Source organism: Hemiscyllium ocellatum, chromosome 9 (assembly GCF_020745735.1).
Source record: "Hemiscyllium ocellatum isolate sHemOce1 chromosome 9, sHemOce1.pat.X.cur, whole genome shotgun sequence".
Taxonomy (NCBI): Eukaryota; Metazoa; Chordata; class Chondrichthyes; order Orectolobiformes; family Hemiscylliidae; genus Hemiscyllium; species Hemiscyllium ocellatum.
The window spans coordinates 96,491,675-96,516,250 of record NC_083409.1 but is presented as its reverse complement, the minus strand read 5'-3'; the positions used below and the strand labels follow the sequence as shown (position 1 = coordinate 96,516,250).

General features: G+C 45.7%; 1 protein-coding gene across 5 annotated transcripts in view; it reads left to right on the top strand.

Moving 5' to 3' along the window:
• Window positions 1–24,576, top strand: part of LOC132818834 (coiled-coil domain-containing protein 18-like) — a 164,578-nt gene that overhangs the window by 130,093 nt on the left and 9,909 nt on the right. For 4 of the 5 annotated variants that reach the window (XM_060829960.1, XM_060829958.1, XM_060829959.1 and 1 more), the window contains 6 exons: window positions 132–248; window positions 8,367–8,510; window positions 9,806–10,009; window positions 14,236–14,373; window positions 20,269–20,466; window positions 21,664–22,230. In XM_060829960.1, the coding sequence (XP_060685943.1) occupies window positions 132–248; window positions 8,367–8,510; window positions 9,806–10,009; window positions 14,236–14,373; window positions 20,269–20,466; window positions 21,664–22,230 (1,368 nt within the window). The remainder of the gene's footprint in view (window positions 1–131; window positions 249–8,366; window positions 8,511–9,805; window positions 10,010–14,235; window positions 14,374–20,268; window positions 20,467–21,663; window positions 22,231–24,576) is intronic. The other variant, XM_060829961.1, reaches the window with a different exon arrangement.

Sequence of the window (24,576 nt, the reverse complement as noted above, 5' to 3'; positions counted from 1 at the left end):
CAAAGTAAATTTTATCCAACATTCACGTTTTAACTGCAGCTTTTTTTGCTGCATAGGACTCAGCTCAAACAATACCTGAAACTTGAACTTCAGTATCAAATTAACCATTTTAAAATATATTTATTTCACAGCTCACACAATTGGATATGAATGTTCATGAGCACAAGACAGAGATGGAGCAGAAAATGATCTGTTTACAAAGTTCTTTGGAGAAATCTGAGTTGAACGTTAAGGAGCATTCTAAACAGGTTTGATGTTCCTCTTTTAAATATCATAGTTTTAACTTTGCTTTTAATTCAGCTAATCCTGAATTTTAATTGTGGCACAGTAAAATTGTACAATAGACCGTGTGCCTCAGCTGTATCACTGGAAAAACATGAAGATAAAATATTCCTTCATGGCGGCATGGTGGTTCAGTGGTTAGTACTGCTGCCTCACAGCGCCAGGGACCCGGATTCGATTCCAGCCTTGGGCGACTGTCAGTGTGGAGTTTGCATATTCTCCCATGTCTGCGTAGGTTTCCTCCGGCTACTCCAGTTTCCTCCCACAATACAAAAGATGTGCAGGTGAATTGGCCCTGCTAAATTGCCCATAGTGTTAAGTGCATTAGTCAGAGGAAAGCGGGTCTGGGTGGGTTACGAAGGGCATGTTTCCACACTGTAGGGAATCTAAACTAAAGGGAGGCAGCTGCAAGCAATGATGAGGATATTACTTTGTCAGCAGTCATATTGTTCAAAAAAGTGCCATTAATGCAATCTTTTCCCCCATTGGGTTTGATTAGATTACTTAGTGTGGAAACAGGCCCTTCGGCCCAACAAGTCCACACCGACCCGCCAAAGTGCAACCCACCCATTCCCCTACATTTACCCCTTTTACCAACACTATGGGCAATTTAGCATGGCCAATTCACCTGACCTGCACATGTTTGGACTGTGGGAGGAATCCGGAGCACCCGGAGGAAACCCACGCAGACACTGGGAGAATATGCAAACTCCACTCAGTCAGTCGCCTGAGTCGGGAATTGAATCCGGGTCGCTGGCGCTGTGAGGCAGCAATGCTAACCACTGTGCTGCCCACCTATTAGTTATGATTGTTTTGTAGTTAATTCTGTAGTGACAGAGTATCGTGCTTCAGTTTCTGCTTTTGGAATGAAAATAGTCTTTCAATGAAGAGACAGCTGAGTGAACAATTAATCTTTTTGGGACGGCATAGTGGCTCAGTGGTTAGCACTGCTCCCTCACAGCACCAGGACTCTAGGTTGGTTCAACCCTCTGGAGAAAGTGAGGACTGCAGGTGCTGGAGATTAGAGTCGAGAGTATGGTGCTGGAAAAGCACAGCAGATCAGGCAGGATCCGAGGAGCAGGAGAGTCCCCATTTTGGGAAAAGGAATCCTGACGAAGGGCTTTGCCCGAAATGTCGACTCGCCTGCTCCTTGGATGCTGCCTGACCTGCTGTGCTTTTCCAGCACCACACTGTCAACCCTCAGAGGGCTGTCTGTGTGGCATTTGCACTTTCTTCTCCTTACACTGTGCATGAGCTTTCTCTGGGTGCTCCAGTTTGCTCCCACAGTCCAAAGGTGTACAGGTTAGATGGATTGGCCATGCTAAATTGTACATAGGATCCGGGGATGTGCAGGCTAGGTGGATTAGCCATGGGAAATGTAGCAAAAAGGTCTGGGTGTGGTGCGCTTTGGAGGGTCGGAGTGGACTCGATGGGTCGAATGGCCTGTTTCCGCCCAGTAGGGATTCTGTGATTCTATTCTGGGAATGTAAAACATTCACCAGCATGAAGTCGGAGTTGATGGACAGAGAGAACAGATTTGCCAGAATTTTGGTTGAATTCTGTAGTATCTTAGAAAATTGTACTTTTCTTTGAGGATGCCCAAAAAGAGTTGTAATCTTGATCTGTATCTTATGTTTCATTATTCAATGCAAACGACGCAAAGATTAGGGAGCTGCGGATAGTGAGGAGGACTGCCAGAGGATACAGCAGGATATAGATAGGATGGAGAAATGGTGGATCAAGTTTAATCGAGACAAATGCAAAGTGATGCATTTTGGAAGATCTAATGCAGAAGGGAATATGCAATAAATGGCAGAACCCTTAGTTACACCAACACACAGAGGGATCTAGACATCCACGTCCACATTTCCCTGAAAGTGGCAACACAAATGGATAAGGTGGTCAAGACAGTGTACAACCTGCGTGTCTTCATTGGTCACGGCGTGGAGTGTAAAATTTGCCAAGTCATATTGCAGTTGTTTGGAATTTTAGTTAGGCCACATTTGTAGTATTGGGTAGAGTTCTGGTTGCACACTGCAAGAAGAATGTCGAGGCTTTGAAGAGAGTACGGAAACAGTTTATCAGGATGTTGCTTGGTTTGGAGGGTGTAAGCTATGAGAAGAGATTGGACAAACTCGATTTGTTTTCACTTGAACATTGAGAACAAGAAGCAACTTGATAGTTTACAAATTGATCAGAGGCATGGATAGTTTGGATAGTCTGAGTCTTTTACACAGAATGGAAGTATCAATTACTAGAGACATAGATTTTAAGATAAAAGGGGGTAAGTTTAAAGGAGATGTGAAACGCAAGTTTCTTTTAACATAGAAGATGGTAAGTGCCTGAAATACATTTGCGGAGGAGGTAGTGAAGACAGATACAAAGCAATATTTAAGAGGCACCTTGACAGATACATGAATTGTCAGGGAATAGAGGGATATGACAACAGTCTTTTAGTTTAGAAAGGCATCACCTGTTGGCCGAGTCTTGGTGGACCAAAGGGCCTGTTTCCGTGCTGTACCATTCTTTGTTCTGTTCATAGCATGAATGAGCTACCAAGAGATTAATTAAAATAGTTTGAGATGCATGACAGACTGCTTCTTTGATTGGATGTCAGTCTGTTTATGTTTCAGCCTCTCTGGTTGAATCAAGGTTTTATTTTTAATAAATTGATGGATAAAGGAAAGAAACATAATTTGGCTTTCATAATTAAGGAGAGGTAGTTGAGAGAAGAATTAGATATTAAGCTGGATTGGGTGGTGGAAGGGGCTTGTTGATGACAGCAATTTTGAAGATGTAGAGGGAAATGTCACTGGGGCAACAAGTTGACCTTTTTCTTTGTACATTTGTAGGATGTGGGCGTTAGTGACTGGCTAGCATTTATTGCCCATCCGTAGTTGTCCTTTAGAAACTTGTAAGTGTGTGTGTGTGTGTTCTGAATGAAATGGGGAAAACTTGCAGAAAACACAAAGGCTTAGGACACAAATGGCTGAAAGTTAGAAGGGCTGGGATTGGAAATTTGGGGATCAGTTTTCATGATGCAGCTATAGTGGAGATGGTCTTGATTTTTAGATACACAAAGACTTTTTGCAGCAGGTAGAAGATTTGGTCAAAAAGGGGCAAGACCACAATTCACAAAATGTGGTGTCAAGGAACTTTACTAAAGCTGAAGTAAATGGGGAGGGGATGGCCTAGTATTATCGCTAGACATATTAATTCAGAAACTCAGTTTATGTTCTGGAGGCCGTGACAGATGGTAGAATTTGAAATAAGTAAATATCTGGAATTAAGAGATTATTGATGATCATGAAACCACTCTCAATTGTCAGAAACAGTACCTGGTTTGCGAATGTCATGCAGGAAGGAAATCCTTAAATAGTCTGGTGTACACGTGACTCCACACCCACAGTAATGTGGTTGACTCTAAACTGCTCTCTGAAATGGCCTAGCAAGCCACGCAGTTGTAACAATTGTTACAAACATTCCTAAAAAAAATTAAACCAGACAGACTACCAGGCATCAACCTAACTATCACAAACGACAACAGCAAAAACAATCATGTTGATCCTACAAAGTCATCCTTACTAACATTTGGAGGCTAGTGCCAGAGTTGGAGTTCAACAGTTCAAAAGCCTGACGTAATTATTCTTAAGGAATCAGTGTCCCAGACATCACCACCACTGGATATGTCCTGACCCACAAACAGTTGACAGTTGAGTGGTATGCAGTCAGGGAAGCTGCTTTAAGAGTCCTTAACATTAACTCTGAGCACCATTATGTCTCAATCAACATAAGCAAAGAACCTCCTTCTGATTACCATGTATTGTCCATGAATTCCTTTTCTTGGCTAATGACTGTGCTCCTCCATGTTCAACTATATTTGAAGCAGACACTGAGGGTGTCGAGTACAGAATGTACTATGAGTGAGGGGTGTCAGTATCATCATCAAGAGTTTTTTGAGACCACTCCAAATTAATGCCAGAAGACTAGTGATGGGAGATAAGGAAATAGCTGAAGAAATTAATAAATATTTTGTATCGGTCTTCACAGTGTAAGAAAAGGGGCGGCACAGTGGCTCAGCGGTTAGCACTGCAGCCTTGCAGCACCAGGGACCCGGGTTTGATTCCAGCCGCTGATGACTGCACATTCTCCCCGTGTCTGCATGGGTTTCCTCCAGGTGTTCCGGGTTCCTCCTCCAGTCCAAAGATGTGCAGGTCAGGTAAATTGGTCATGCTAAATTGCCCATAGTGTTAGGTGTGTTAGTCAGAGGGAAATGGGTCTGGGTGGGTTACTCTTCGGAGGGTCGGTGTGGACTTGTTGGGCCGAAGGGCCTGTTTCCACACTGTAGGGAATCTAATCTAAAAGCGAAAAGGTCTAAAGACTGATAAATCTCCTAGCCCCAATGGTCTACATCCTAGAGTTCTGAGGGAGGTGGCTGCAGAAATACCGTAGGCATTGGTTGTGATCTTTCAAAAATCACTGGAGTCAGGGAAAGTCCCAGATGATTGGAAAATTGCTGTTGTAACCTCCTTGTTCAAGAAAGGATCAAGACAAAAGGTGGAAAATTATAGGCTGATTAGCCTAACCTCGGTTGTTGGAAAAATTCTAGAATCCATCATTAAAGATGAGACTTCTAACTTCTTGGAAGTACAGGGTCCGATTAGAAAAAGTCAGCATGGATTTAGTAATGGGAGGTTGTGCCTGACAAACCTGTTAGAATTCTTTGAAGACGTAACAAGTAGGTTAAACCAGGGAAACACAGTGGATGTTATCTACCTAGACTTCCAAAAGGTGCCTCACGGAAGGCTGCTGAATAAGGTCAGGGCCCATAGTGTTCGAGGTGAGCTACTGGCATGAGTTGAGGATTGGCTGTCTGGCAGGAGGCAGAGAATTGGGATAAAAGATTCTTTTTCGGAATGGCAGCTGGTGACAAGTGGTGTCCCACAGGGTTCAGGGTTCGGTGTTCGGGCTGCAGTTGTTCACTTTATATATTAATGATCTGAAGGAAGGGACTGGAGGCATTCTGGTGAAGTTCGTCAATGATACAAAATTAGGCAACAGGCAAGGAGTTCTGAGGAAGTGGGGAGACTGCAGAAAGATTTAGACTGTTTAGGTGAGTTGTCCAGGAAATGGCTGATGAAATTCAGTGTGAGCAAATGCGAGGACTTGCACTTTGGAAAAAAGAATACAGGCATGGACCATTTTCTAAACGGTGAGAAATTCATAAAGCTGAAGTACAAAGGGATCTGGGAGTGCTAGTCCAGGATTCTCTAAAGGTTGACTTGCAGGTTGAGTCCATGGTTAAGAAAGCAAATGTAATGATATCATTTATTTCAAGAGGGTTGGAATATAAAAGCAGTGATGTGCTACTGAGACTTTATAAAGCTCTAGTTAGGCCCCATTTTGAATACTGTGTCCAATTTTGTGCCCCACACCTCAGGAAGGATATACTGGCACTGGACAGTGTCCAGAAGAGATTCACACGGATGATCCCTGGAATGGTAGGCCTAACATGTGATGAACGGCTGAGGATCTTGGGATTGTATTCATTAGAGTTTAGAAGATTGAGGGGAGAATTAATAGAAACTTATAAGTTAATGCATGACTTAGAAAGGGTGGACGTTGGAAATTTATTTCCATAGTCGGGGAGACTAGGACCCATGGGCACAGCCTTGGAATTAGATGGGGTCAATTTAGAATGGAAATGAGGAGACATTTCTTCAGCCAGAGACTGGTGTGCCTGTGGAATTCATTTAAGGCCGGGGCATTAAATGACTTCAGGGCAGAAATTGATAAATTCTTGATCTCGCAAGGAATTAAGGGCTATGGGGAGAGTGCGGATAAGTGGAGTTGAAGTGTCTATCAATCATGATTGAATGGCAGAGTGAACTCGATGGGCCAAATGGCCTTACTTCCACTCCTATGTCTTATGAATAGGAAGGGTTTAAAGGGATATGGGCCAAATGCCGGTAAATTGGACTAGATTAATTTAGGATAGCTGGTCAGCATTGATGAGTTGGACCAAAGGTCCTGTTTTCATGCTCTTTAGTTCTCTAACTCTATTTTCCAAGGTTTTGTGAGAAATATTGGAATGGGTGAAGATGTAAGACCATAAAAGAAGCAAGCCATTAAGTCCATCTGCTCTGCCATTCAATGAAATTGTGGCTGATCTGATAATCCCCCAAATCTATTTCCCTGCCTCTTCACCCTAACCCTTAATCCCTTTATGGCATCTCTGCCTTGATTATACTTAATAGCCTCAATAACTCTCGGTGATAACTCCGCAGAATCATCATCTTATCAAAGAAGAAATTCCACCTTATCTCTGTCTTAAACTTGCGACCTGTTATTCTGCGATTAATTATGCTTTCTAGTCCTAGATTCTGCAACAAGAGGAACCAGCTCTTCTGCATCTATCCTGTCAAAAACTCATAAGAATCTTGTATGTTTCAATAAGTTTTCTCTCATTCTTCTATATTCCAAAGGTACAGGCCCAATCTACCTGACCTCTCCTCGTAAGACAATCTTCCCGTACCTGTATCAGTGTAGTAAACCTTATCTGGACTGTCTCCAATGCCAGTCTATCTTCCCTTAGATTAAGTACCCCAGAACTGTTCAGTGTTCCAGCTAGCGAGTTTTAAGAAATTTGTAGCTCAGGTTCTGCATGTAGGTTTAGTCGCTGAGCTGGAAGGTTCATTTTTCAGACATCTCGTCACCATACTAGGTAACATCTTCAGTAAGCCTCCGGACAAAGCACTGCTGGTGTTTCCTGCTTTCTGTTTATATGTTTGTGTTTCCGTGAATTGGTGACATCATTTCCTGTTCTTTTTGTCAGGGTGTGGAAAATGGGATCCAAGTCAATGTTTTTGTTTGATAGAGTTCCGGTTGGAATGCCATGCTTCTCGGAATTCTCGTGCATGTCTCTGTTTGGCTTATCCTAGAATGGATGTGTTCTCACAGTCGAAGTGGTGTCCTTCCTTAACTGTATGTAAGGATACTAATGAGAGCGCGTCATGTTCTTTTGTGGCAAACCAAACAAACACACGCACGAGAATTCCTAGATCCATGGCATTCCAACTGGAACTCTATCAACAAACACATTAATTTCGATCCCATTTATCATCCCCTGAGAAAAAATACAGGAAATGACATCGCCATAGGAAATGACATCACCAGCTCAAGGAAACCCAAGCATATAAATAGAAATCAGGGAACACCAGCAGTGCTTTGTCCGGTGGCTCACAGAAGATGTTACCTAGTATGGTGACGAAACACTTGTAAAATGAACCTTCCAGCTCAGTGCCCAAACCTACATCCAGCATCCCAGCTGTGCAGATTACATAACAGTAATCAGCCCTCTTGTGTTCAGGTCTGCATTTGTCAAATGGTATTTAACTGAGACAGGTGTAGTGTAATTATATGTGGTTGGAGCCATTGCTAAAAGTACATCGTTTTACTTAGCTTTTACTCCACATTAAGTTGTAGCCACCTAGATTATTTGAAAATAAGCAAAATGGCAACAGGGTCTTGCAGATTACATATGGTTCACCTGTCATTAGAAAACAAACTCTATCTCTAGACTCCCACCCTCCATACAACTGTACTCTAAGTTCTGAAAATATCACTCATCTGGCAAAGTGGCTATACGAAAGTGTAATTATGCTCTATATGGACAGTATAGGTACCAGGAGATTCATTCTCCAGCTTTAGAATTGGTTTAGAATTTCGGCCTTCACTAAAGAAAGTCATTACATACCCTGCATAGTCTGCCTGAGTTAATTGTTCAATGTTGTAAACTTGAACAGCTGCAGTTGGTTGATTATGAAGTTGAAAAAAAGATGTCAAAGGCTATGTCTAGGTAACTATTAAGTTGATTCTTAGTCGATAAAAGCAAAATTTTGAGCCAAAGTACTTTTTGATTTCTTAACCTTGAATCAGAACTTGTATTTGATTTTCTGACTTCGCATTCAGAGCTAAGCAGTAATTATGTCCCAATTTTGTTCTGAATCTCTCTCGTTGGGGGTAACAGGTCCAGGTTGCTTCTTGACTGTTAAATCAATTCTAACATCCCATTGTACGAATAGGTGGAGACTTTGGATGGAAAACTACAGCTTATACAAGAAGAGTTGCGTGAAAAAGACTTTAAACTACTACAAAAGGAGCAACAAATAAATCAGCTGAAAAATGAAGTTGAAGGAAAGGATGTGCAGATTGATAAATATGAGCAGGTAAATATAACCAAAAATACTTCAGTAATAGAAATTTATACAGGTAACAGCACTTGTAACTTAGGCAAAATATCCCAAGGCACTTCTGTAACATGAGAAAAGCAGATACAAAGTGCCATTACAGTTGAAGAAAAGCTGGTTTGAAATGAGGAGACTGAGGTGGAAACACAAAAGAGTTTGGGCAAAGGAAAGCAGAGGGATAGAAACGAAGTGTCTGAAAGCAGAGTTGCCAGCAGTGGTGCAAAAGGGACTGGGCCCTGTACCAGGTGCTGAACCTAGAGAAGTGAGGAGCTTGGAAGGAGAACATGTGAGAAAGCATGGCTTGTTTGAGTTGGTTACTTGAAGTTGGTGTTAACATGGATGAACAGAAAGACCACAAATTTTAAATTTGAGGTGGTGGGGAACTGGGAAGGTATTTGGTACATAATAGGTTATAAACATTGGAGTTTTTGGATTTGGAGATGAATGACAAAGAATGGAAAACCAGTTTAAAAAAAAGCATTGGAATGTGGAGTGATGCAGCATGTTATTTAAAAATTTTACGTTTGCTCTCTTCATTCAGTTTTGGTGGGAAGGCGCGATAATTTAATACAGGTTCATTTTGAGTCATTGCTCTATATTCATAATGCTGTTGAATAATATGGCTGGACAGTTCGTTTGTGAAACAGTGTCATGCCAACAGCATGGGTCCAATTCCCATTATCAGCTATGATGACTAGGGAAGACGCGCTTTCTCAACCTCTCCCCTCATCTGAGGTATGGTGGCCTTCATGTTAAATCAGTCATCTCTCTCTAATAGTGTCTCTCTAAATCATTTGAAGTTTGAATTGTAAGTTGCAGACAGAAAGAACTTGTGAACGCCTTCTGTCCTGTTTCAACTCCACAAAATAGGTGATAGTTATTCCCAGGTTCGTTGCTCAAATTTCACTGGTTTAAAATGTAAACAAGACCTGAAAGTTAACTGCCTGCCTGTCATTGATCAGTGCATTCTCCTTAGCGTAACGCTATTTTGTACAGTGTAAAATTTGGTACTTTCCTTGAATTAATATTCTTGCAAGTTGGCCTAATGAGCACAAGATTTAAATCATCATCAAATTGTGTCATTTTTTCATCAATACTCAAGTTCTGTCCTAACAAGCAAATATTTGTACCTTCCTTTTATTGTGTTTTGTTGCAGAAAACCCATTATTTTTAATTTAAATGTGTGAAACAGTTTTTTAATGTTTTCAGGATATTCTTGGGTGTGCTTCATAAATAATCTTTTCTGTTTATTGACTTGATTGATGTTTATCTAGATGCTGAAAGATAAGGATCAGTGTATTGTGAAACAGCAAAAAGATGTATTTGATGAAAGCCAACAAGTACGGATAGTCCATGAGCAAATGCAGCGCTGTCACCTGGAACTGAGGGAGTGTCAGCAACACCTAGCACAGACAAAAAGAGAGGTAGAACGTCTCTCTGTTGAGCTGGATGAAACTATTAGACTGTCTCAAGAAAAGGTAAATACTAGCGGCAGCAGTTGAATAAAATAGAATCATGGAATTTTGCAGTACAGAAGGCCATTTGACTCATCATATGTACACTGGCTCCCGAAAGACCTACACAATTAGTGCCAATCTCCAGCTCCACCTCCGTAGCCCTCTAAATTTTAAAATATACATCCAGTTCTCTTCTGCAGTCTCATGGAATCCACTGCTACCACTGCCATGCAGTAGATTCCACGTCCTAACAACTGAATAAGGAAGTTTCTTCTCTCACTCCGAGCTGTCTTGCTGACAATCTTGAAATTGTGACCCCTCGTTACTGACGTACCAACTAGTGGAAACAGAATAGCTTCCTTTACCCTGTCAAAATTGTTCATCATTTTGAACAACTAAAGGAGGTCACCTGTTAATCTTCTCTGCTCCAATGAGAATAAACCAAACATCTCTCATCTTTACTTGTATCTAAAATTCCTCATTTCTGATATCATTCCAGTAAATCTCCTATGAACTCTCTCCACAGCTTTAATATCCTTCCTTTAAATAAGGTGGCCAGAACTGAACACAGTGCTCCAAACATGGTGTAACTAATGATTTATAAAGTTGTAGCATGACTTCCTTTTATACTCTCTGCCTTGATTTATAAAGCGGAGGATTCTATAAGCCTTCTTTACAACTCTTCCAACTTGCCTAGCCACCTTCAGAGAATTTTGTACATGAACCTCGAAGTCCCACTGCTCCTGTACTCCCCTCAAAAGTGTGACAGCAATATGGAGTCATACAGCATAGAAACAGACCCTTTGGCCCAATACATCTGTGTCAACCCGGTTTCCCAAACTTAACTAGTCCTATTTGCCTGTGTTTGGTCGATATCGCTCTAAACCTTTCCTATTCATGTGCTTTCTATGGTAGCGAATTCTACAGGCTGACCACATGCTCTACGTGAAGAAATCTCTCCTTTTTAAGCCCTAATAGTTTACCCTATGTCCATAGATGTGATCCCTAATTCTAGATTCTCCTGCAGTTTCACACACCATTCTGGCATCTACTTTGTTTTTTTTTATAATTGTATCAGTCTATATGAAAACCCCTCCAGCACTCCTTTGAATTCAAATGAATATAATTCTCTCCTCAAGTGTCAATCCTGCCGTCATAATGATCAGTCTGGTAAATCGTTGCTGCACTCTCTCTATAGAAAGAACATTTTTCCTCCAATAAGGAGACAAAAACTGCACACAATAAACCAGTTGTGAACTCACCAAGGTCCAGTATTAATGCAGCAAGACTTTCCTGCTCCTTTACACTCATCCTCTTGCTATGAAGATCAACATGCCATTTATCATCTTTACTGCCTGCATTGCTTACCTTCAGCGACTGGTGACTGAGGACATCCAGGTTGTGTTACATATTTCACCCTCTCAATTTATAATCATTCAAATAATAATCTGCCTCCCCCTTGTTTTTGTTAACAAATTGGATAACCTTATGTTTATCCCTATTATGCTGCATCTGCTATGCATTTGGCCACTTACACAGCTTGTCCAAATCACACTGAAGCCTGCCTGCATCCTTCTCACAGCTCAACTTCCTACCCTGGTTTGTGTCATCAGCAAATTTCAAGATATTACATGTAGTTCCTCATCAAAATCGTTAACATACATTGTGAATAGTTGAGGTCCTATCATTGATCCCTGCGGTATCCCACTTGTTTCTGCCTGCCATTTCGGAAAAAGACCCAGTTATTCCTACTCATTGTTTCCTGTCTACCAACCAGTTTTCAATCCATCTCAATACACTACCCCCAATCCCATGTGCTTTAATTTTACACACTAATCACACTAATGTGGGACTTTGTCAAAAGCCTTCTGAAAGCCAAAATCTATCTGATCCTGCTACTGGTTTCCAAATACTGAGCTTTTTTAAAATATATTGGACTCTAGCACTTCCTCCACTACCTGTGTCAGGCTGGCTGGTCTGTAGTCCCTGGTTTTCTCTCTGCTTCCCATTTTAAACAAAGGGATTACGTTAGCTGCCCTCCAATCTATAGAATTTTGGATGATGACCATCAATAATCAGAGTTGATGACAATACTACACAAATCAGAACCCACTCTGATAGGCCATATGTTGTTTACTTTTTTGTTTACCAAGAAAGTCAGCCACTGAACATTTTGACAAGAGGCCTACAGTGTACCTTTAGTAGACGAATATAAAAATTAATTTCACAAAAGAAAAATGTCTCAAACTATTCGAATGATCTAATTGCAAAAATCAACAAGTAATATTAATTTCTTTTATCCCAGCAATACCCTTACAGATACTCAGAATCATCGTATTTCCAAACTAAAGGTCTTTGCTTAGCTGACACAGCTATAATGTGTTTTGTTTTGGCAAACCTCTGAGCATTCACTGGATGTTATTTTCTTCAGTTTATGTTTCTGCCCCAGGCCCTGAAAAGAAACTGCTAATTCAGCTCACTATTTAACATTGGTTCCCTAAATCAGCCAATGTCATCTTCCTCTCTGACACCCCCACAGCCTTGCATTTCTGAATCTTTCATCTCACTGACCTCCAGTTTCTGCCAGCCTGGACTGATTAGGGATTGCAAGTGATAGCACCTCTTCTTGGGAATATTCCAATGGGTAATTCCCCTGAACCCTCTGTAAAAGCTCTTCAACATCAGAAAATTCAGAGTACTGCTTCCTTCACGTTTTTAGTTACTTAGGAAAAGTTAGTCAGTTAAAACCTACTCTAACTCCTGGGTAACTATGAAAATCACACCCTTAATTACACCTTCTCTGACCTTTTATGCCCCTGGGTCCCACATCCTGATTGAAGCCCAAAGCCCAATCCAGCTCTGCCCTTCCCTTGCCCCTAAAGTGCGCACACATGCCAATGCACACATGCATGCGTGCACACAGCCACAAAATCATAACAGCCTCCAGTCTAAGTTCAGCTCTCCAAAGATTTACCTGCCATACTGGCATCCTAGCCCCCTTGCAGCCAAGCTTGCTGTTTCACAAGCACTGTCAAAGTGTCTGGCTGTATTGGTGCACATTTACATTTCTGAACACAGCAGTTGACTGCTGTAAAAGGGGTTTGACCTCCCACAAAAAAACACTCCTGCATTACAGGAAAATGTATTGATTTATTCCCCTAAATTATGTTGATATTGGAATTCCTAGCTATTAATCAGAACTCTATACTAAGGTTAAAAATCTGAGCAGGATGGCAATAGCATTGTGATTGCCACTCAACATATTAGGGCCAGTGTTCTAGAAAGGTTCATTCTAATTTCTTTGCTTTATAATCTATGCTTTACAAAGTTCAGGATCTGTTAAGCTGTTTTGAACACTTGCTTAACCAGTTGTACTATCTTCAGCAGCTTTGTGCATATATACCCCGAGGTGTCTCTGTTTCTGTACTGTTTAACTTATACCACATTTCATTCTCCTTACAAAATGTACCATTTTGCACTTATCAGCATAAAATTTTACCAGTCTGTATCCTTTTGAAATCTATTCCTATCCTCATAAAATTACACTTCCAAGTTCTGCAATATCTAGACTTTGAAATTGTGTCTATATATCTAAATCTAAGTCACTAATGTGTATCAAGAAAAGCAGTGCTCCTGACACCTAGTTCTGAGAATACCTCCCTCCAATCTGAGAAATAAAAACATTCACCACTTATATTTCCTTACTCTTACTCCATATGCATGCTGACCAGTCTCTTTCATCCCATGGGCTTTAGCTTTGTTGGCAAGCCTTTCGTATAGCACTTTTGGAACTCCACATACATCACATCAATTGCTCTACCTTCATTAACACCTCATCAAAAACTCAATCAGTTTATTTATATTCAATAAATATGCACCGACTTTCCTTAATTAATCAATATTTATGCAGGTAACTGTTAATTTTGTCCAAGTGTATCTTTACGAAAGGCTTTCTCCCCACTGATGTTAAATTAGCATAGTGTTGCTGAACTATCCTTGTGCTCCGTTTTTGAGCATGTGTGACCTGTCCAGTTTTCTAATACTGTGGCACCATATTCATATTTAAAGAGGGAGACTTGAAATTAGTCATTTTGACCACTGTTGTCACATTTACTTTCGTATCTGACTCTTGTGCCATTCTAGTATCTTCTCTTTGTCAGTATCGTAATTTGTACTTTTACTGACTTTGGTAGCATTGTTTCCTTTGAAGAACGCATATGATTTATATCTCATTGCATTGCCCATAGGAAGCCTGTGCTGCTCATCTTGCAGCAGAACTGGGAGCTGCTCAAGCTCGGGAGACTCAACTAGAAAACAGGATGCAGGCAGAGACAAAGAAGTTAAAAGAATTTATTAAACATTTGAATAATACTCATCAGAGAGAAGTAAGATATAGTTGATTTAATGAGAAACTTGTGATGATACTCCTATCAATTAAATAACCTTATTAAATATACAACACACCAAGAGATGTGTATCTGTCATTAGATCATGTTGATCCAATTATGTTTTGAAATCTATTTTCTGATAGAGAGACATCAGACATTCTCTCACTCTGCCCCTCCAACACTCTTTCACTCATACACTCTCTCCCTCTCACTCTCACTCTCTTTGACTCACACACTCTCTCTCATTCACACTCACTCTCCTCACTCACTGTCTCTCTTATACACTCACTTTCTCTCGCTTATTTTCTCTCATTTTCACTCATTCTCTCAATCATTCTCTCTCTCACTCTGTCACTCGCTCACACTCGCTTCTCTCGCTCTTATCCCTCTCTCTTATCACACTATCTATCACTCTCTATCACTCTCTCCCACTCTCTCCCACTCTCTATCACTCACTCTCACTCACTCTCTATCTCTCACTCACTCTCTATCTCTCACTCTCTATCGCTCTCGTGCGCGCTCTCTCTCGTGCGCGCTTTCTCTCGTGCGCGCTCTCTCTCGTGCGCGCTTTCTCTCGTGCGCGCTCTCTCTCGTGCGCGCTCTCTCTCGTGCGCGCTCTCTCGCGCGCGTTCTCTCTCTCTCGCGCGCGTTCTCTCTCTCTCGCGCGCGTTCTCTCTCTCGCGCGCGCGTTCTCTCTCTCGCGCGCGCGTTCTCTCTCTCGCGCGCGCGTTCTCTCTCTCGCGCGCGCGTTCTCTCTCGCGCGCGCGCGTTCTCTCTCGCGCGCGCGTTCTCTCTCTCTCTTGCGCGCTCTCTCTCTCTTGCGCGCGTTCTCTCTCTCGCGCGCGCGTTCTCTCTCTCTCGCGCGCGTTCTCTCTCTCGCGCGCGCGTTCTCTCTCTCGCGCGCGCGTTCTCTCTCTCGCGCGCGCTCTCTCTCGTGCGCGCTCTCTCTCGCGCGCGTTCTCTCTCTCGCGCGCGCGTTCTCTCTCTCGCGCGCGCGTTCTCTCTCTCGCGCGCGCGTTCTCTCTCTCGCGCGCGCGTTCTCTCTCTCGCGCGCGCGTTCTCTCTCTCGCGCGCGCGTTCTCTCTCGCGCGCGCGTTCTCTCTCTCTCTTGCGCGCTCTCTCTCTCTTGCGCGCGCTCTGTCTCTCTCGCGCGCGTTCTCTCTCTCTCGCGCGCGTTCTCTCTCTCGCGCGCGCGTTCTCTCTCTCGCGCGCGCGTTCTCTCTCTCGCGCGCGCGTTCTCTCTCTCGCGCGCGCGTTCTCTCTCTCGCGCGCGCGTTCTCTCTCTCTTGCGCGCGCTCTCTCTCTCTCTTGCGCGCTCTCTCTCTCTCTTGCGCGCGCTCTGTCTCTCTCGCGCGCGCTCTGTCTCTCTCGCGCGCGTTCTCTCTCTCTCGCGCGCGTTCTCTCTCTCTCGCGCGCGTTCTCTCTCTCTCGCGCGCGTTCTCTCTCTCGCGCGCGCGCGTTCTCTCTCGCGCGCGCGTTCTCTCTCTCTCTTGCGCGCTCTGTCTCTCTCGCGCGCGCTCTCTCTCTCGCGCGCGCTCTCTCTCTCGCGCGCGCTCTCTCTCTCGCGCGCGCTCTCTCTCTCGCGCGCGCGTTCTCTCTCTCGCGCGCGCGTTCTCTCTCTCGCGCGCGCGTTCTCTCGCGCGCGCGTTCTCTCTCTCTCTTGCGCGCTCTCTCTCTCTTGCGCGCGTTCTCTCTCTCGCGCGCGCGTTCTCTCTCTCTCGCGCGCGTTCTCTCTCTCGCGCGCGCGTTCTCTCTCTCGCGCGCGCGTTCTCTCTCGCGCGCGCGCGTTCTCTCTCGCGCGCGCGTTCTCTCTCTCTCTTGCGCGCTCTCTCTCTCTTGCGCGCGTTCTCTCTCTCGCGCGCGCGTTCTCTCTCTCTCGCGCGCGTTCTCTCTCTCGCGCGCGCGTTCTCTCTCTCGCGCGCGCGTTCTCTCTCTCGCGCGCGCGTTCTCTCTCTCGCGCGCGCTCTCTCTCGTGCGCGCTCTCTCTCGCGCGCGCGCTCTCTCTCTCGCGCGCGCGTTCTCTCTCTCGCGCGCGCGTTCTCTCTCTCGCGCGCGCGTTCTCTCTCTCGCGCGCGCGTTCTCTCTCTCGCGCGCGCGTTCTCTCTCTCGCGCGCGCGTTCTCTCTCTCGCGCGCGCGTTCTCTCTCTCGCGCGCGCGTTCTCTCTCTCGCGCGCGTTCTCTCTCTCTCTTGCGCGCTCTCTCTCTCTTGCGCGCGCTCTGTCTCTCTCGCGCGCGTTCTCTCTCTCTCGCGCGCGTTCTCTCTCTCGCGCGCGCGTTCTCTCTCTCGCGCGCGCGTTCTCTCTCTCGCGCGCGCGTTCTCTCTCTCGCGCGCGCGTTCTCTCTCTCTTGCGCGCGCTCTCTCTCTCTCTTGCGCGCTCTCTCTCTCTCTTGCGCGCGCTCTGTCTCTCTCGCGCGCGCTCTGTCTCTCTCGCGCGCGTTCTCTCTCTCTCGCGCGCGTTCTCTCTCTCTCGCGCGCGTTCTCTCTCTCTCGCGCGCGTTCTCTCTCTCGCGCGCGCGCGTTCTCTCTCGCGCGCGCGTTCTCTCTCTCTCTTGCGCGCTCTGTCTCTCTCGCGCGCGCTCTCTCTCTCGCGCGCGCTCTCTCTCTCGCGCGCGCTCTCTCTCTCTCGCGCGCGCTCTCTCTCTCGCGCGCGCTCTCTCTCTCTCGCGCGCTCTCTCTCTCGCGCGCGCTCTCTCTCTCTCGCGCGCGTTCTCTCTCGCGCGCGTTCTCTCTCTCTCTTGCGCGCGCTCTGTCTCTCTTGCGCGCGCTCTCTCTCTCGCGCGCGTTCTCTCTCTCTCGCGCGCGTTCTCTCTCTCGCGCGCGCGTTCTCTCTCTCGCGCGCGCGTTCTCTCTCTCGCGCGCGCGTTCTCTCTCTCGCGCGCGCGTTCTCTCTCGCGCGCGTTCTCTCTCGCGCGCGCGTTCTCTCTCGCGCGCGTTCTCTCTCGCGCGCGTTCTCTCTCTCTCTTGCGCGCGCTCTGTCTCTCTTGCGCGCGCTCTGTCTCTCGCGCGCGTTCTCTCTCTCTCGCGCGCGTTCTCTCTCTCTCGCGCGCGCGTTCTCTCTCGCGCGCGCGCGTTCTCTCTCGCGCGCGCGCGTTCTCTCTCGCGCGCGCGCGTTCTCTCTCGCGCGCGCGCGTTCTCTCTCTCGCGCGCGCGTTCTCTCTCTCTCGCGCGTTCTCTCTCTCTCTCGCGCGCTCTCTCTCTCTCTCGCGCGTTCTCTCTCTCGCGCGCGCGTTCTCTCTCTCGCGCGCGCGTTCTCTCTCTCGCGCGCGCGTTCTCTCTCTCTTGCGCGCGCTCTCTCTCTCTCTTGCGCGCGCTCTCTCTCTCTCTTGCGCGCTCTCTCTCTCTCTCGCGCGCGTTCTCTCTCTCTCGCGCGCGTTCTCTCTCTCTCGCGCGCGTTCTCTCTCTCTCGCGCGCGTTCTCTCTCTCGCGCGCGTTCTCTCTCTCTCGCGCACGCGCGTTCTCTCTCGCGCGCGCGTTCTCTCTCTCTCTTGCGCGCGCTCTGTCTCTCTCGCGCGCGCTCTGTCTCTCTCGCGCGCGCTCTCTCTCTCGCGCGCGCGTTCTCTCTCTCGCGCGCGCGTTCTCTCTCGCGCGCGTTCTCTCGCGCGCGCGCGTTCTCTCTCGCGCGCGTTCTCTCTCTCTCTTGCGCGCGCTCTGTCTCTCTTGCGCGCGCTCTGTCTCTCGCGCGCGTTCTCTCTCTCTCGCGCGCGTTCTCTCTCTCTCGCGCGCGTTCTCTCTCTCTCGCGCGCGTTCTCTCTCTCTCGCGCGCGTTCTCTCTCTCTCGCGCGCGTTCTCTCTCTCTCTTGCGCGCGCTCTGTCTCTCGCGCGCGTTCTCTCTCTCTCGCGCGCGTTCTCTCTCTCGCGCGCGTTCTCTCTCTCTCGCGCGCGTTCTCTCTCTCGCGCGCGCGTTCTCTCTCTCGCGCGCGCGTTCTCTCTCTCGCGCGCGCGTTCTCTCTCTCGCGCGCGCGTTCTCTCTCTCGCGCGCGCGTTCTCTCTCTCGCGCGCGCGTTCTCTCTCTCGCGCGCGCGTTCTCTCTCTCGCGCGCGCGTTCTCTCTCTCGCGCGCGCGTTCTCTCTCGCGCGCGTTCTCTCTCTCTTGCGCGCGCTCTGTCTCTCGCGCGCGTTCTCTCTCTCTCGCGCGCGTTCTCTCTCTCTCGCGCGCGTTCTCTCTCTCTCGCGCGCGTTCTCTCTCTCGCGCGCGCGTTCTCTCTCGCGCGCGTTCTCTCTCTCTCTTGCGCGCGCTCTGTCTCTCTTGCGCGCGCTCTGTCTCTCTTGCGCGCGCTCTGTCTCTCGCGCGCGTTCTCTCTCTCTCGCGCGCGTTCTCTCTCTCTCGCGCGCGTTCTCTCTCTCTCGCGCGCGTTCTCTCTCTCTCGCGCGCGTTCTCTCTCTCGCGCGCGCGTTCTCTCTCTCGCGCGCGCGTTCTCTCTCTCTCGCGCGCGTTCTCTCTCGCGCGCGCGTTCTCTCTCGCGCGCGCGTTCTCTCTCGCGCGCGTTCTCTCTCTCTCTTGCGCGCGCTCTGTCTCTCTTGCGCGCGCTCTGTCTCTCGCGCGCGTTCTCTCTCTCGCGCGCGTTCTCTCTCTCTCGCGCGCGCTCTCTCTCTCTCTAGCGCGCGCTCTGTCTCTCGCGCGCGCGTTCTCTCTCTCGCGCGCGTTCTCTCTCTCTCGCGCGCGTTCTCTCTCTCGCGCGCGCGTTCTCTCTCTCGCGCGCGCGTTCTCTCTCTCTCGCGCGCGTTCTCTCTCGCGCGCGCGTTCTCTCTCGCGCGCGCGTTCTCTCTCGCGCGCGTTCTCTCTCTCTCTTGCGCGCGCTCTGTCTCTCTTGCGCGCGCTCTGTCTCTCGCGCGCGTTCTCTCTCTCGCGCGCGTTCTCTCTCTCTCGCGCGCGCTCTCTCTCTCTCTTGCGCGCGCTCTGTCTCTCTCGCGCGCGTTCTCTCTCTCGCGCGCGTTCTCTCTCTCTCGCGCGCGTTCTCTCTCTCGCGCGCGCGTTCTCTCTCTCGCGCGCGCGTTCTCTCTCTCGCGCGCGCGTTCTCTCTCTCTCGCGCGCGTTCTCTCTCGCGCGCGCGTTCTCTCTCGCGCGCGCGTTCTCTCTCGCGCGCGTTCTCTCTCTCTCTTGCGCGCGCTCTGTCTCTCTCGCGCGCGCTCTCTCTCTCTCGCGCGCGTTCTCTCTCTCTCGCGCGCGTTCTCTCTCTCTTGCGCGCGCTCTCTCTCTCTCTTGCGCGCTCTCTCTCTCTCTTGCGCGCGCTCTGTCTCTCTCTCGCGCGCGTTCTCTCTCTCGCGCGCGTTCTCTCTCTCGCGCACGCTCTCTCTCTCTCTCGCGCACGCTCTCTCTCTCTCGCGCACGCTCTCTCTCTCTCTCTCTCGCGCGCGCTCTCTCTCTCTCTCGCGCGCGCTCTCTCTCTCTCGCGCGCGTTCTCTCTCTCTCGCGCGCGTTCTCTCTCGCGCGCGCTCTCTCTCTCTCGCGCGCGTTCTCTCTCGCGCGCGTTCTCTCTCGCGCGCGCTCTCTCTCTCGCGCGCGCGTTCTCTCTCTCTCGCGCGCGTTCTCTCTCTCTCGCGCGCGTTCTCTCTCTCGCGCGCGCGCTCTCTCTCGCGCGCGCGTTCTCTCTCTCGCGCGCGCTCTCTCTCTCGCGCGCGCGCTCTGTCTCTCTCGCGCGCGCGCACGCTCTCTCCCTCTCTCTCTCTCGCGCGCGCGCGCGCTATCTCTCTCTCTTGCGCGCGCGCTCTCTCTCTCTCTCGTGGTCTCTCGCTCGCGCGCTCTTTCTCTCTCGCCCGCGTTCTCTCGCCCTCTCTCGTGCCCTCTCTATCACTTCTCTCTATCACTTCTCTCACGCGCTCTCTCTCGCACGCACTCATAGTGCAGTGATATCAAGAACTAAACTTAAAAGTCTGTATTTGTATTTGTTTCAGATCTCTATCCTTAAAGAACGAAATGCACACTCTTTACCAACTATTATAGAGACTTCTGAAACCCAAAAATCAAGTGATCAACTGCTACGCTTGAACCAAGATCTAGAAAAGGCTCAGGAATGTATTCTTCATCTGGAGTCAGAACTTAAGAATCAAAAGGAGGTGATAAATGCTGCGGAAGAAAGCCTCATCATTAAGGTCGGACTTGTATTTTGAGACATTTGACGAGCAAAATGTCTTTCTAGGATAATTTAATATCATATTCAGAATATAAACACTTCCTCAAAATACCAGCAGTTATGACGGAGAGTCAAGATTTTGATTGCTCATTAAAATTTTAATAGGATTTTGCAGTCCTTGAAAAATGAAAGGAGAGGAAAAGGGAATTTGAATGTCCTTGTTCAAGAAGAGTGTAAGGCTGAGCCCAGCAATTACAGTTTAAATTTGGAAGTGGAGAAACATCTAGAAATATTAATTTGGGATAGAATTAGTAGTCACAAGGTCAAATATGGGTTAATTAAAGAGAATCAACATGTATTTCTTTTGGGAAAATTGTGTTTAACTTGCTTGAGTTTTTGAAGAGGTAACAGAGGGGATTGATGAGTGTCACACTGTTGGAATATATTTCCAATAGATGTTTGATACAATGCTGCAGAAAAATCCTGGGAGCAAAGTTAAATCTCAATAAATAAAATGAACTGTAGCAGTGTGGATTTATGTATGTGTCAAGAAACTAAGTCATGGTTCATTGATTTCTTTTTGACTGCAGAAAATATTTGTACTGGAGATTCCTCAGATTTGATATTGCAACCCTTGCTATTCCTGATGCATATTTATTGTTGTGCAGAAAACAGTTTCAAAGTTTGCAGATAAAATAAAACTTAGAGGTGTTGTAAACCGTGAGGAGGATAATGTAGAACTTCAAAAGAACATTGACAGATTGGTGGAGTGGTCAGATAGGCGATTGAGTGGTTAGCACTGCTGTCTCATAGTGCCAGGGACCTGGGTTCAATTCCAGCCTTGGGTGATTGCACATTTTCTCCATGTCTGCATGAGTTTCTGCTGGATACTTCAGTTTTCTTCCACAGTCCAAAATGGTTATGTGGATTGGCTATGCATTGTCTGCTCGAGGCTAGTCCAATTTGAGGCATTTTGGACACCATTAGATGATTATTTGAAGACAAGCAGCATGTAGGGTTACAAAGAAAGGCGGGAGAATGGTACCATGTCAAAATGCTTAAGCAGAGAGCTGGCGCAGACAAGATGGGCAGAATGACTTCCATTTGCAATTCTGAGATTATTTTGCTAAACGTATAACATGAACTGTTGTCATACAAACCAAATGATGTTGGTTTTACATAATTAAGTATTTTTATTTTCCATGTTTAAATGTAGGAATCGGAAATAGCAAGGCTACAAGTCAAAATTTCTGGATTTGAAAGAGCTATGGGTAAACAGCAGCTGCAATCTCCCACATTAGAGGCTCAAAATGAATCCAATAATAGAAAAGACTATACATCACAACTGAAGAGTTTTTACCCTCTGACCAGAAACATGAACAGACCTTTCAGTGCTCATGATACATATGGCACTGATATTGGTTCAGCATTACAGTCCCTGAATTACTCTAACAGGATTCGTGAAACACTTGAGCAGTCTTTTATTGAGGAGAGTATCAGCTTAGATGATACAATGGATGCGTCTTGTGCAGGGAAGTCAGAGAACCCAACTTTATTCAGTCAGTCTGCCAATTCAGAAGCTGAAGAAAATTTAGAGCTCACTAATCTTATTAGTAATAGTAACATGGATACTCTAAGTGAAATGTTGAATCAACTAATTGCCATGGAACAAACTAGTACTAAATTGGACTCTCCAGTTAACAAGTCATCAGGCTTATCTAATGAACAGATTACATCAAAACCAGAGGATTGTTCAACAGGAATGTACAGAATTCAAGATCAGGTGAGTGTTATGTTCATTGAATTTGATTGTTACTTGTTTTATTCAATTTAATTTATATTATTCTAAGCTATTGCAACTTATAGGAATCTGTGGTTTTTCCTCTGTTCATGGGATGTGGATATCTCTAGCTAGATTAGTATTCATTCTTCACCCCTAATGCCCTGAGAGGAGTTTGAAAGCCAGCTACATTGCTATATGTCTAGAGTCACAGACAAACCACATAACTGCAGCAGGTTTCCTTCCTTGAAGGACATTAATAAACCAGATGGGTTTTAAAACAATCAACAGGTTATATGGTCACCATTAGTCTAGCTTTTTAATTCCAGGTTTTTATTGAATGTAAATGTCACCTGTTGCCATGTCTTTAAAGCATTTTATTGGAATTTTATTATGTAATTAATCCTGTCAATATGTGTGATTGTTTTGCAACATATTGTCTTTGTAATTGCTGGTATTACTGAAGACCTGTAACATTCACAGCAATTTCATTTTTCGTAAATCACTGCAATTAATTAGCACACACAGGCTTCTCTTCTATTTGTTCCATTTTATCTGTGTAAAAATTATCCCAATTAGTTCCACCTCTTATAATTTTCTTCTTTTTAAGTGTTTATCCAATTCCTTTTAGAAAGCTACTGGTTGATTTACTTAGGTCAAGATCATCATAATTTGCTAAGTGTGAAATACAAGAAATCTAATTTCTAGCCTGGACTCCTTTTGACTTCTCACCTTTTCTGGTTATTAACTCTTCGGCCAGTTGAAACAGAATAGCTGGGGAAGAAACGGTCAAAAACTTTTATAGTTTGGAATTTGTCTATTAAATCTTCTCTTAATATTCTCAGCTTTAAGGAGAACAATTCCATTTCCTCTCGTCTTTCTACGAGCTCCTCATTCCTGACATCATTCCAGCAATTTTCCTTTGTGCCCTCTATAAGTCCTTGACATCTTTCTTAAAGTGTGGTGCCTAGAATTGGGCACAATGCTGTAGCTGAAGCCTAATAGTGATTTTTAATTTTTTGCATAATTCAGGAACATAGGAACTGGAGTAGATTCTTAATCTTGTTCCATCATCATTCAGTTAGATTACAACCAGTCATGATATAACTCCATATATGCACCTTTGCTCCATCTCTTAATATAACTTCAATAAGTTTCTATGAATCTCTGATTTAAAATGAACAATTATGTAACATAGTTGCCATTTACAGAAATTTGTCACCCGTTATGTTTAGAATTGCTTCCTAGTTTCAATCCTGTAAAGTCTCACTTGAATGTTTAAACAATTTCTTTCAATCCCAAGCAATCCAAACAGTGTTAACACTTCCCCTCTTTAACTAACTTATCTGTTCCTCCTGAAATAAACTTTTCAAATAAATCGCTCATTAACACTCTACGTTCCAGAAAATACAATCCTAGTCTCTCCTCATAATTTAAATAACTGATTCCTTCCTTTCTCACTACTCCATTCCTCTAGATATATAACCGGGGAGCCTATTATTTTTTTTTTAAACGGTTCTGTAGGGTTTATAACTATATATCTGAAGTCCCCCGACCTTTCTGTTTTTGCAATACCTTTAAAATTGTCCCACTTAAATTGTGGAAGATGACATGTTTCATTTTAAAATGTGTCATTTCACACTTTTGCAATAACCTTCTCCATATATGTCATTTTGCTAATCTTTCTATGGACTCCTGCTTAATCTTCATTTGTTTAGTAAGTTGCTGTGAGTCTCTGATTTAAAATGAACAATTATGTAACATTAGTTTTCACGTTTATGTCGTCTTTAAAATTGTGTCACCTTTACACATGTCAAGATCAATCATGTTATACAGAGTTGTGGTTTCAATAATGATCATGGGGACATGGGTAAATAAATGCTTCCAGTCTGATGAACTGGTCATCACTATTCCATTTTCTGTTTCTTCACTCATTGTTTGTTAAAGATGCCACTTATCAATCAATCCCATAGATTTCAATCTTACTAATAAGCCTGTAGTATGCCACCTATTTTAACATCCACATCAACCCCATCAATTGTTTAATTATAAAAACTCAATAATGTTTTATCAGGGTTAATTTTAACAAATTCATTTTGCCATTTATTAACTCTTGTTCTTCTAAGTGATAATTTTGTCATGAGCTGTATGTTCTCTAGACATTTTCCCACTGTTGACAGGCTTGCAGTCAGTTACTCAAATACATTTATAAATAATAAATTGATCTTGCTACCTAGATTAGATTATTTAGTGTGGAAACAGCCCAGCAAGTCCACACCGACCCGCCAAAGCACAACCCACCCAAACCCATTCCCCTACATTTTACCCCTTCACCTAACACTACGGGCA